Below are 12,302 nucleotides of genomic sequence, written 5' to 3'. Positions count from 1 at the left end.
TGATCCAAATGCCTCTTCCCGACGCCAGAGGCAAAATACCTCTGGAGGAAGTTCACGGCAGTCGGCATCGTGGACACAGACGAAAGGGCACCCAGATCACGGGACGAGAAGGTGTCCAGACCATGGAACGAAGGTGCGTCCAGGCCACGGGACGAAGGTGCGTCCAGGCCACGGGACGAAGGTGCATCCAGGCCACGGGATGAGAGAGCGTCCAGACCACGGGATGAAAGTGCGTCCAGACCACGGGATGAGAGAGCGTCCAGGCTAAGGGACGAAAGAGCGTCCAGACCACGGGGGGTCGCCACAACGGAACGGAGGAATGTGTCGCCCAGCAAGGAAGATGACTAGGTTTGGGGCAAAGGTAAAGGGGCAGCCACGGTGAAGGCCAGGAACCCACTATGCTCCAATAAATTGTGTGCACCATGTAACCCTTGCGAGCAGTCTTTCGCAGCTAATGATGTACTATTGTATGGGGTTGGGGGTACCTGACAACAAGCCATAGTCACGAGCGAACACCAACCGGTCGTATATATATCTGACAAAGTACTTGTAACAAGTGATGTGTTACCACACGGGATCGGGTGTGTTGTACAACAAGCAAAAGTAGCGGGCGAGCCCCAAACGATTGAACATGTATCAAATAAGTTAAACAAAGCAGCAGCCTGTGTTCACGGGACTAAAGAGATGTACCAAAGAGTGTCCCAATATGTGCTCGAATCAGACCAGCTGCTCATCCCACAAGCTTGGGAGAGCAAAGGCACCATTATCGATCTGTTGTTTCGAGAATGTCCAATACTGTCTGTGCACTGTAAAATGATCATTCACGGGCCAGGCACTGAGACCGGCACTAATGCTCTTAGTTGACCACCGTTGCCCACCCCAGGGGTGGAAACTAAGCAGCCTGCAAACCCACTCACAGTCGTGGAAGTGCTAGAAAGCGAGGGATCAACCATAACAGCTCCCCCGGCATAGGACCTGGACCAGCCAGGATCCCACGTTACCGCCTGCCAAAGGTGAACTGCTAGACGGGATGTGGAAACCTATCTGTCGCAGAGACGATAAACCCATCCCAACATTGCAAAGCAAGGCAGGGCGGCTACACACAGTCGGTGGTCTGGGGCCCCAATACTACGGCCCAAGGTCCACAGGAACCACTAGGCCTTCCGCCACTACCAAAAGTCTCAAGGCCATTGCGACCATCCTGGGCTTGCCAGACCTCAGGGTCAGCGACAATAGCCCGGAGCAGGTAGCCCAAATCACTAAACCTAGCACCACGCGTGCCATGGTGGATTCCCTACAGACCTGGCTATCCTGGATGCTGCGCAGTCACCAGACAGAATCACTTAGAACCGAGCCTTCCGTATGCCATCAGCAGAGAATGCACCATAATTGCACGGCCCCTCCACACAACATCAGAATAAATGATGTAGACCATGTTCAGGGCCCCAGTTGGGCTGCTAGCACCGCAATAGCCAAGGGGGGGATTGGAGTGTATGTGATGAAAATGGAGCGTTTGATTGTGAAACCATGTACCGGGCTAACGAGTAAAGCATTTGGACAAGAGCTAACGAATAAAGCATTTAGACAAGACCAAACTGTGAACTACAGATAACCAGGAACCACTGTGAAAGGTCCTGGCCCCCAGCAACTCACTAACACAATCAACTTCGCCGTCAACCACGAGGATGAACCCACCATGTTAGAACACCAGATCACCTCAACTTGCAAATAACTTGCACAATAAGACTTTTGGGGGGGGCGTGATGCTAAACCCAATGTAAGACTTGCCACTAGGGGACACACCTGTGGGAGACCTGAGGGTCACCTGTGCACCCTGGGGCAAGCAGGTATAAAAGGTGATTCACCATGCTGCTTCCTCACTCTGGAGTCTGAATAAAGAGACCAAGGTCACAATAATTTAAGCTTGCGATATAGTCCTGTAGATTTATTCTGAACATAACAAAAACGTATAAAATTCTGACTGGGTTGGATAGACTGGATGCGGGAAGGATGTTTCCCCTGGCTCGGAAGTCTAGAACAAGGGGGGTCACAGTCACAGGAAATAGGGTAGGGAATTTAGGACCGAGATAAGGAGAAATTTTTTCACGCAGAGGGTGGCGAACCTGTGGAATTCTCTACCACAGAAGGCTGTGGAGGCCAAGTCACTGAATATATTTAAGCGAGAGATAGATAGATTTCTAGAAACAAAAGGTATCAAGGGGTATGGGGAAAAAGCGGGAATACGGTGTTGAGATAGAGGATCAGCCATGATCATACTGAATGGTGGTGCAGACTCGAAGGGCCGAATGGCCTACTACTGCTCCTATTTTCTATGTTTCTATGTTTCACTCAGCAAGGGAATCCACCCTCACATAGCGAGGGAATCCACCCTCAAAGCGAGGTAGTACATTCACACAGTGAGGGAATCCACCCTCACACAGCGAGGGAATCCACCCTCACATAGCGAGGGAATCCACCCTCAAAGCGAGTTAATAAACTCACACAGCGAGGGAATCCACCCTCACACAGCGAGGGAATCCACCCTCAAAGCGAAGTAATACACTCACACAGTGAGGGAATCCACCCTCACATAGCGAGGGAATCCAGCCTCAAAGCGAGGTAATACACTCACACAGCGAGGGAATCCACCCTCACACAGCGAGGGAATCCACCCTCACATGGCAAGGTAATCCATTTTCCCTCATAGGGCAAGATATATTAATGTCTTAGATGAAAGGACTGAGTGTAACGTATCCACGTTTGCTGATGATACAAAATTAGGTGGTAAAATAAGCTGTGAGGAAGATGCAAAGAGGCTGCAGAGAGATATAGACAGGTTGACTGAGTGGGAAACCACATGACAAATGGAATACAATGTGGGGAAATGTGAAGTTATCCATTTTGGTAGGAAATTCAATAAAGCAGAATATTTTTTGAATGGCGAGAGACTGGGAAATGTTTGCAATGGAGGGACCTGGGAATCCATGTACATGAATCACAGAAAATTACCACGCAGGTACAGCAAGTAATTAGGAAAGCAAATGGTACGTTAGCTTTTGTTACAAAGGGATTGGAGTATAAGAGTAAAGTAGTCTTATTACAATAACACAGGGCATCGGTGAGGCAATACCTGGAGTACTATGGACCGTTCTGGTCTCCTTACTTAAGGAAGGATATACTTGCCTTGGAGGGAGTGCAACGAAGGTTCACTAGACTAGTTCCTGGAATGAGAGGATTGCCTAATGAGGAGAGATTGAGTAGACTAGGCCTATATTCCTTAGAGTTTAGAAGATTGAGAGATGATCTAATTGAGACATATACAATTCTTAATGGGCTTGACAGGGTTAACGCTGTGAGGATGTTGCCCCTGGTTGTAGAATCAGGAATATGGGTCACAGTCACAGAACAGGGAAATTTCTATGGGGAAATCTTTTCACCCAGAGGGTGGTGGGGGTCTGGAACTCACTGCCTGAAAGGGTGGTAGAGGCAGAAATCTTCACCACATTTAAAAAATACTTAGAAACATAGAAACATAGAAAATAGGTGCAGGAGTAGGCCATTCGGCCCTTCTAGCCTGCACCGCCATTCAATGAGTTCATGGCTGAACATGCAACTTCAGTACCCCATTCCTGCTTTCTCACCATACCCCTTGATTCCCCTAGTAGTAAGGACTTCATCTAACTCCTTTTTGAATATATTTAATGAATTGGCCTCAACAACTTTCTGTGGTAGAGAATTCCACAGGTTCACCACTCTCTGGGTGAAGAAATTCCTCCTCATCTCGGTCCTAAATGGCTTCCCCCTTATCCTTAGACTGTGTCCCCTGGTTCTGGACTTCCCCAACATTGGGAACATTCTTCCTGCATCTAACCTGTCTAACCCCGTCAGAATTTTAAACGTTTCTATGAGGTCGCCTCTCATTCTTCTGAACTCCAGTGAATACAAGCCCAGTTGATCCAGTCTTTCTTGATAGATCAGTCCCGCCATCCCGGGAATCAGTCTGGTGAACCTTCGCTGCACTCCCTCAATAGCAAGAATATCCTTCCTCAGGTTAGGAGACCAAAACTGTACACAATACTCCAGGTGTGGCCTCACCAAGGCCCTGTACAATTGTAGAAACACCTCCCTGCCCTTGTACTCAAATCCCCTCGCTATGAAGGCCAACATGCCATTTGCTTTCTTAACCGTCTGCTGTACCTGCATGCCAACCTTCAATGACTGATGTACCATGACACCCAGGTCTCTTTGCACCTGCCCTTTTCCTAATCTGTCACCATTCAGATAATAGTCTGTCTCTCTGTTTTTACCACCAAAGTGGATAACCTCACATTTATCCACATTATACTTCATCTGCCATGCATTTGCCCATTCACCTAACCTATCCAAGTCGCTCTGCAGCCTCATAGAATCCTCCTTGCAGCTCACACTGCCACCCAACTTAGTGTCATCCGCAAATTTGGAGATACTACATTTAATCCCCTCGTCTAAATCATTAATGTACAGTGTAAACAGCTGGGGCCCCAGCACAGAACCCTGCGGCACCCCACTAGTCACTGCCCGCCATTCTGAAAAGTCCCCATTTACTCCTACTCTTTGCTTCCTGTCTGACAACCAGTTCTCAATCCATGTCAGCACACTACCCCCAATCCCATGTGCTTTAACTTTGCACATTAATCTCTTGTGTGGGACTTTGTCGAAAGCCTTCTGAAAGTCCAAATATACCACATCAACTGGTTCTCCCTTGTCCACTCTACTGGAAACATCCTCAAAAAATTCCAGAAGATTTGTCAAGCATGATTTCCCTTTCACAAATCCATGCTGACTTGGACCTATCATATTACCTCTTTCCAAATGCACTGCGATGACATCCTTAATAATTGATTCCATCATTTTACCCACTACCGATGTCAGGCTGACCGGTCTGTAATTCCCTGTTTTCTCTCTCCCTCCTTTTTTAAAAAGTGGGGTTACATTGGCTACCCTCCACTCCATAGGAACTGATCCAGAGTCAATGGAATGTTGGAAAATGACTGTCAATGCATCCACTATTTCCAAGGCCACCTCCTTAAGTACTCTGGGATGCAGTCCATCAGGCCCTTCAATCTTCAATCCCATCAATTTCCCCAACACAATTTCCCGACTAATAAGGATTTCCCTCAGTTCCTCCTCCTTACTAGACCCTCCGACCCCTTTTATATCCGGAAGGTTGTTTGTGTCCTCCTCAGTGAATACCGAACCAAAGTACTTGTTCAATTGGTCCGCCATTTCTTTGTTCCCCGTTATGACTTCCCCTGATTCTGACTGCAGGGGACCCACGTTTGTCTTTACTAACCTTTTTCTCTTTACATATCTATAGAAACTTTTGCAATCCGTCTTAATGTTCCCTGCAAGCTTCTTCTCGTACTCCATTTTCCCTGCCCTAATCAAACCCTTTGTCCTCCTCTGCTGAGTTCTAAATTTCTCCCAGTCCCCGGGTTCTCTGCTATTTCTGGCCAATTTGTATGCCACTTCCTTGGCTTTAATGCTATCCCTGATTTCCCTTGATAGCCACGGTTGAGCCACCTTCCCTTTTTTATTTTTACGACAGACAGGAATGTACAATTGTTGTAGTTTTTCCATGCGGTCTCTAAATGTCTGCCATTGCCCATCCACAGTCAACCCCTTCAGTATCATTCGCCAATCTATCCTAGCCAATTGACGCCTCATACCTTCAAAGTTACCCTTCTTTAAGTTCTGGACCATGGTCTCTGAATTAACTGTTTCATTCTCCATCCTAATGCAGAATTCCACCATATTATGGTCACTCTTCCCCAAGGGGCCTCGCACAACGAGATTGCTAATTAATCCTCTCTCATTACACAATTAATTATACTTGGATGTACACTTAAAGTGCTGTAACCTACACAGCAATGGACCAAGAGCTGGAAAGTGGGGTTAGGCTGGATAGCTCTTGGTCGGCCGGCACAGACCGATGGGCCAAAATGGCCTCCTTCTGTGCTGTAAATTTCTATGATTCTATCATAACAGTCCGTTTAGGACTGAGATGAGGAGAAATTTCTTGATTCAAAGAGTTGCAAATCTTTGGCATTCTCTACCCCAGAGAGCTGTGGACGCTCAGTCATTGAGTATATTCAAGACAGAGGTCAATAAATTTGGGGAAACAAAGGTAAATAAACGATATGGGGATCGGGCGGGAAAGTGGAGTTGAGGTAGAAGATCAGCCATGATCTTATTGAATGGCGGAGCACGCTCAAAGGGCCAAAGGGCCTCTCCAGCTCCTATTTCTTATGTTCTTATATTCTTAATGTAATCGCTCCTCACACAACGAGGCAATCCCCCCTCACACAGTGAGGTAATCCCCCCTCACACAGTGAGGTAATCCCCCCTCACACAACGAGATAATCCCCCCTCACACAGTGAGGTAATCCCCCCTCACACAGTGAGGCAATCCCCCCTCACACAGTGAGGTAATCCCCCCTCACACAGTGAGGTAATCCCTCCTCACACAACGAGGTAATCCCCCCTCACACAGTGAGGTAATCCCCCCTCACACAACGAGGTAATCCCCCTCACACAGTGAGGTAATCCCCCCTCACACAACGAGGTAATCCCCCCTCACACAGTGAGGTAATCGCCCCTCACACAGTGAGGCAATCCCCCCTCACACAGTGAGGTAATCCCCCCTCACACAGTGAGGTAACCCCCCCTCACACAACGAGGTAATCCCCCCTCACACAGTGAGGTAATCCCCCCTCACACAATGAGGTAATCCCCCCTCACACAGTGAGGCAATCCCCCCTCACACAGTGAGGCAATCCCCCCTCACACGAGGTAATCCCCCCTCACACAGTGAGGTAATCCCCCCTCACACAGTGAGGTAATCCCACCTCACACAGTGAGGTAATCCCTCCTCACACAACGAGGCAATCCCCCCTCACACAGTGAGGTAATCCCTCCTCACACAGTGAGGTAATCCCGCCTCACACACTGAGGTAATCCCTCCTCACACAGTGAGGTAATCCCTCCTCACACAGTGAGGTAAACCCCCTCACACAGTGAGGTAATCCCTCCTCACACAGTGAGGTAATCCCTATCACAGGGCAAGGTAATCCACCCTCACAGGACAAGGTAATCCACCCTCACAGGGAAAAGTAATCCATTCTCAGAGCAGCAAGGTCATCTACTCTCATGGAGCAGAATGGTAATCACTGTTGTAAGGTAGGAAAGATTGCAGCAATTTGCGCACAGCAGGCTGCCACAAACAGTAACGAGATAATGACCAGATACTCAATTTTAGTGATGTTAGTTAAGGGGTAAATATTGGTCAGGACACTGGGGAGAACTCACCTCCTCTTCTTGCAAATGGGATTTTTATGTCCACCTGATGGGGCAGACAGGGCCTCGGTTTAACGTCTCATCCAAAATTCAGCATCTCTGTCGGTGGAGCGCACCCCCAGTACTGCACTGGAATGTCAGCTTTGATTTTTATGCTCAAATTCTCTGGGGTGAGACTTAAACCCACACTCCTCTGACTAAGGCAAGAGCTTTACCACTGAGGCAAGTGTGAAACCTTAAGCAGTGGATGGGAACAGTACTAGCTAGCAACATCTGGGGGAATAGATGAGCTACAGCTATATGGATTTTGCAGTCAGCAGCGGAGGAATGGCTCACCATTCACCTCGCTAACAGCTGCCCACAAAATTTATGCGGGCTTGAGAGAAGAGACTTGCTCTAAGAGCCATTTGATCCAGCGTGGTGCCCTCTACAGGGCACCTGTGGTGTTTGTGAGCAGGTCAAGAAACAGCGAGACTCTACAACCAATCAGATTGATGAACCCTCACTGAGCCATGCAGAGTCTAAACCAGGAAGCATAAAGCAAGAAGTATAAATTAGATTGAAATGATGTACAGAAAGTGTAATAAAGATTGGAAAGACAGATGAGATTAAGGGAGAGAGATAAAAAGGGTGAAACAGAAAAAGGTTTTGAAAATTATTTTAATTTTAACTTTTAAAAAAATCTCCAACACTAATTAACTTCTGAAGGAATGAGACTCGGCACTTGCAAAATTACATTTCAGGGTCAGAGTGGTTGTTTGGCAGTAATTATGAATTATCATGCCATTAAAGAGTCACTTACATCTGAAAGCACCAGCCATAACTTTTTATGTTGTCTTTAGTGGGAACTAGTGGGCATATACTCCAAGTTCATGCTATTGCATTGATTTCAGTGCTGAGTCTATCAACGAGAACAGTTACAGCACATCCTGTGGAGGAGCGGGGTATCTCGGATGGCAAATTACGGATTTCTGCCTTTAAATGCACATGTGTGGATGCCGCAAGCTGTTATGTAATTTTCATCATAATAACAGTGAGCGACGATAGCCTCACCATTATTCTCATCGCAAAATCTGGGCCAATGCATATTTTCTTTATAAGGGGCATTCATATATTAGAGAAAACTCAAATCAACATGCACCCACTCCCTTGCTATTCACTTCTCCTCAGGCTGGACCAGACTGTTCAGAAACCTCAGTGTCCTTCTTGACCCTCCGCTGAGCCTCAGATCCACATCCTCTCTATTGCAAAGACCGCTTACGTCCACCTCTGCTGTACAACTGTCTCCACCCCTACCACGGCCCCTCCACTGGTGAAACCCTCATCCATGCCTTTGTCACCTCCACACTCAACTATTCCAATGCTCTCCTTGCCAACTTCACAACCGCCATCCTCCAACCTTTCCCAAACCCAGCTCTTATCTGAGAAACGTCTTCAGAACTGTGTTTATGGTTGTCATACCACCCAGGCTCTACAAAACAAATTGAATAGCCATAACCACTCTCCTCATTATAAAATACAGGGCAATTTACTTCTTAAAGTAAATCAAACTCTACAAATCCTCCAGTCACCCAAATCAATATAAAATAAACCGATAGCCTGTGTATGTGGATTTGTCCTAAACTCAGGTGGAACCTTGACTCCATCCCATGGTTGTACAATAGCTACATGTTAAATGGAGCACATCAGTAATGTTTATGTTGAATGAGGTGCTATAGGGATTGTGAAATATGCAACCAGTCCCTCTTGAGAATGGAATCTGAAGAGGGAGATTACACAAATGCACTTTAACAAGGGCTGGGTTTTCAGTTCTATTTATCTTTCCCAAAGGTGAGAACTTTTTTTTTTTAGAAAAGAAGGACAGATTCTGCTCAGTGCAAATCAATAGATATTAATGATATTTTGATCAGTAAGAATGTGTTCATAACTATAAAACCATCTGTACTATAACCTCTTGCAAGAGGCTTGGCCTTAACAGGGAAGGAGAAAGGCAATTTGGAGATTGTACACAGAGCGATAAATCTGGTCATACAGTGCCCATTTTTTGGGTGCAAACTGACCTACTAAGCTCCCAATATTGCGGACAGGAAGCATGCGCATATTTCCACCCGTCATATTGGTGAAGGAAAAGTAATCAGCGTCCAGGGCACACGCCTGAAACAGGCGTTAGTCCCTTTGCATGTTTGAGGCCCCCATTACAAAACAGGTTTGCCCTGAGCCAGCTGGTGCCAGCAACATCTGCATTCTGTAAAACCAGGCCGTGTGACCGGCACCTATGAAAAAGGAATGTTTTTCAAATTTGCTTTCCACGTCCCCAGCCTCGTATCCTGCCCACCCCCCTACAGCCTCCTATCCTGCCCACCCCCTTCAGCCTCTGATCCCTACATCCCCATCACGCCTCAGATCCGAATCCCCCGAGCCCCCTCCCTGGCCTGCGATCCTTCCTCCTCCATCCCTGTCTCTGATCCCGAGCCCGGTGGTGCCTCTGACCTCACTATTCAGCTGCAGGGCATGCACCCTCTGCACCCCCACATGCCCAAAGATGGGTTTGCCCGAATTTCTAGCCCAATGGTCCTCTTTTGCTTTGCTTGTCTCGGGACGATTATGGCAGATTTGAACAAGGTTCCTCACCACAGGTTGCTGGGGGGTTTTCGGCATTAATCGCGGCGGGCGCCTTTATTTTTCCAGCAATTTCTGGGCCAATATGATCTTTGGAAGTGAAATTGCTCCCATCGATAATTATTACTGGAAGCATAAGTACAGCACAACTTCTTCAGCAAAAATATGGGCTGGAGGAATTTTGTCCCTAGTGACTTCTGCTAAACATATAAATAGTTACCACACTCCTGGCTTGCCTCCCACATTCTACCCTACGTAAACTAGAGGTGATCCAAAACTCAGCTGCCTGTGTCCTAACTTGCACCAAGTCCCGCTCACCTATCACCCCTGTGCTCACTGACCTACATCGGCTCCCGGTTAAGCAACACCTTAATTTCAAAATTTTCATCCTTGTTTTCAAATCCTTCCATGGCCTCGCCCCTCCCTATCTCTGTAATCTTCTCCAGTCCCAACCCCCTGGCGATGTCTGTGTTCCTCTAATTCTGCCCTCTTGAACATCCCTGATTATCATCGCTCAATCATTGGTGGCTGTGCCTTCTGTTGCCTAGGCCCTAAGCTCTGGAATTCCCTGCTTAAACCTCTCTGCCTCTCTGCTCTCCTTCAAGACGCTCCTTAAAACCTACCTCTTTGACCAAGCTATTCATCACTTGCCCTAATTTCTCCTTATGTAGCTTGGTGTAAAAAATTTTTGTCTCATAATACTCCTGTGAAGCACCTTGGGACGTTGCACTACGATAAAGGCGCTATATAATATTCACTGCAACAACCTTGAACTCCTTCACATGAAATTCCTGTGTGCTCTTTTTTAAACACATGTATTAACCCATTTGAAACAAAGGATTGTTTTATAATATCACACAGGTGGAACTTTTATGCAAAGACATTAACCAGCGCTTTGCCAGAGGGAATTACATTCTTGTGATAAAGACAAGTGTTTCTGTGCATTGATCAGTAAAAAGCGGAGGAAAAGTCAAGCCAGCACCTTCTCTGCCAATACACAGAAAGTCTGGCGCTCCCAGTGTACAAAGTACGGTTTTAATCGGCGTGGGAGTACCCCAGCCCCCTCTAATATACCAGTCACTGCAGAAATCGACGGAAACTACAGAACCGTTTCCCAATGTAAAGGGACTTAACTGGCGGCTGCTACTTGCTTGAGTATATCCTTCAGTGTATGATGGAAACTTCAAGTACGTAACATTGCAATGCCGTGCTATGTCTCTAATACTCTGTCACTATTACAGGTAACAATCTGTTCCTCTTCCTCTCATCCTTTGAATGGATGGCACTTAAAAACAAATGAATTAGACTTTGCTAAAGTTTCTCACCTGCCGCAGTTGCTCGATGCCGGCCATCTCGAATCTGCAGCAATTTCTCTCCCCAGTCTGGTCAGGGCAGCCAGTCTTTTGGCTGGTTCACCCAGAGCCACCTTTTGAGTGATGTCAAGAGCCCTCCCCCCGGAGCCAGGCTCAGCCGCAAGCTGCCCGGAGCACGCTTCTGGCCGCGAGTGTGCACTGGTCGTATTTCATGCCGCTTCCTGTTCCAATGTTTCAGGTGGAAGTTCGCCGTCTCCGTCTCGCATTATCTGATGGAGAACGGAGAGTGACAGCAGCTTTGGAATGAATAGGGAAGCCATAATGTCGAGAAGTTGAATCCATGCTTCTATGATCAGGTTGCTGAAGGGGAAACACATAAAAGAAAACTTTCACGACCTCAGGACGTCTCAAAGTACAGCCAATTAACAACAACTTGTATTTATATAGCGCCTTTAATGTAGTGAAACGTCCCAAGGCACTTCACAGGAGCATTATAAAATTAAATGTTTTTGACAGCGAGCCTCATAAGGAGAAATTAAGGCAGATGACTAAAAGCTTGGTGGAAGAGGTAGGTTTTAAGGAGCATCTTAAAGGAGGAAAGGCGGAGAGGTTTAGGCAGGGAGTTCTCGAGCTTGGGGCTAGGCAATAGAAGGCACGGCCACCAATGGTTGAGTGATTATAATCAGGGATGCTCAAGAGGGTAGAATTAGTGGAGTGCAGATATCTGGGTGAGGGGTTGTGGGGCTGAAGGAGATTACAGAGATAGGGAGGGGCAAAGTCAGGGAGCGATTTTAAAACAAGGATGAGAATTTTGAAATCAAGGTGTTGCTTAACCGGGAGCCAGTTTAGGTCAGCGAGCACTGGGGTGATGGGTGAGTGGGACTTCGTGCGAGTTAGGACACAGGCAGCCAAGCTTTGGATTACCTCTAGTTTACGTAGGGTAGAATGTGGGAGGCCAGCCAGGAGCGCATTGGAATAGTCAAGTTTAGAGGTAACAAAGGCATAGATGAGGGTTTCAGCAGCGGATGAACTGAG

At 47.1% G+C, this 12,302-nt stretch overlaps 1 protein-coding gene across 1 annotated transcript in view; it reads right to left on the bottom strand.

The window, feature by feature from the left end:
• Window positions 1–11,306, bottom strand: part of trpm5 (transient receptor potential cation channel, subfamily M, member 5) — a 127,936-nt gene extending 116,630 nt beyond the window's left edge. Inside the window, exon 1 of the mRNA XM_070898734.1 lies at window positions 11,280–11,306. Within this exon, the coding sequence (XP_070754835.1) occupies window positions 11,280–11,306 (27 nt within the window). The remainder of the gene's footprint in view (window positions 1–11,279) is intronic.
• Between the last annotated feature and the right edge of the window lie 996 nt (window positions 11,307–12,302).

Source organism: Pristiophorus japonicus, chromosome 14, assembly GCF_044704955.1.
Source record: "Pristiophorus japonicus isolate sPriJap1 chromosome 14, sPriJap1.hap1, whole genome shotgun sequence".
Classification (NCBI taxonomy): Eukaryota; Metazoa; Chordata; class Chondrichthyes; family Pristiophoridae; genus Pristiophorus; species Pristiophorus japonicus.
This window is presented reverse-complemented; position numbering and strand designations above follow the sequence as displayed.